This window comes from Volvox carteri (assembly GCF_000143455.1).
Source record: "Volvox carteri f. nagariensis unplaced genomic scaffold VOLCAscaffold_71, whole genome shotgun sequence".
Taxonomy (NCBI): Eukaryota; Viridiplantae; Chlorophyta; class Chlorophyceae; order Chlamydomonadales; family Volvocaceae; genus Volvox; species Volvox carteri.
The window spans coordinates 676,389-677,717 of NW_003307614.1; the positions used below are offsets into that span (position 1 = coordinate 676,389).

Here is a 1,329-nt window from a genome sequence, read left to right on the forward strand (position 1 = left end):
CAAGACATGGAACCAAACGACCCTCGACCATGCCATGCCATCATGCATACCACAACAAAGGGTTGATGATGCAGATTGATTGGTGGTCGGCAATCCAAATCCGGCATCCGGCATCCGGCCGACGGTGAGGCGGCCGACGGTGAGGCAGCCAACGGCGAGGCGGCCAACGGCGAGGCGGCCGACAGCGAGGCGGCCGACGGCGAGGCGGCCGACGGCGAGGCGGCCGACGGCGAGGCGGCCGACGGCGAGGCGGCCGACGGCGAGGCGGCCGACGGCGAGGCGGCCGACGGCGAGGCGGCCGACGGCGAGGCGGCCGACGGCGAGGCGGCCGACGGCGAGGCGGCCGACGGCGAGGCGGCCGACGGCGAGGCGGCCGACGGCGAGACGGCCGACGGCGAGGCGGCCGACGGCGAGGCGGCCGACGGCGAGATGCTGGCGGCGAGGCGGCCGACGGCGAGGCGGCCGACGTAAGTCCTCGCCCAGGCTCGCTCAGACCGGCGGGGGCATCGGGCGGGAGGTGGGCGGGGAAATCACACACACACACACACACACACACACACGCTGTTAATCAGCTAGCAGGGGACGCAACGAGCACAGACTTTGCACGGCAAAACAACATGAGCAGCTGCGCACAAAATGCAGAAACATACTAATAAGCACACGCGGATCGCGGGCAGTTTCGAATATTTCATCACAAAGTAAAAACAGTAGCACCCTCACACATACCCACACATACGTATACATGCGTGCGCGTGGACACACACATACACCCTCTTACACACACCTACAGACACTTACACACGCACACGCGCGCGCGCGAGCACATTCTCACCCACATTTGAACACCAACATACAAACATACATACAATTGCGCACAAATACAAGCCACTGAACACCGCAACAATAACCATCGGCCGGCTTTCCAGCTTCTATCTGAGTTTGCTGACCTTATCTTTGCAGTTTGCTGCCTTTGTGCTTTTGCTGTCGTTGTCGCTGTTGCTGCTTGCCGGCACGACAGGAGAAAAACACCGCGCCACGAAACACCCACAGCAAGAAACTTTGCTCCGAACGTATGTACGACATCACTAAATCACGAACGGACACAAAGTGGCACCCACGCAGTGAACATACGGGGAAAGACCTCCATGCCGTACTCCCTACACGCTCGAGACGCCGACGGCGAGGCGCCGACGGCGAGACGCCGACGGCGAGATGCCGACGGCAAGGCGCCGACGGCAAGGCGCCGACGGCAAGGCGCCGACGGCAAGACGCCGACGGCAAGGCGCCGACGGCAAGGCGCCGACGGCAAGACTCCGACGGCAAGACGCC

At 63.4% G+C, this 1,329-nt stretch overlaps 1 protein-coding gene across 1 annotated transcript in view; it reads left to right on the forward strand.

The window, feature by feature from the left end:
• The window catches only part of VOLCADRAFT_98405 (uncharacterized protein), a gene marked incomplete at both ends in the record, with an annotated part of 5,465 nt that overhangs the window by 1,776 nt on the left and 2,360 nt on the right, over window positions 1–1,329 (forward strand). The window contains one exon of the mRNA XM_002957254.1: window positions 75–467. Coding sequence (XP_002957300.1) covers window positions 75–467 — 393 coding nt within the window. The remainder of the gene's footprint in view (window positions 1–74; window positions 468–1,329) is intronic.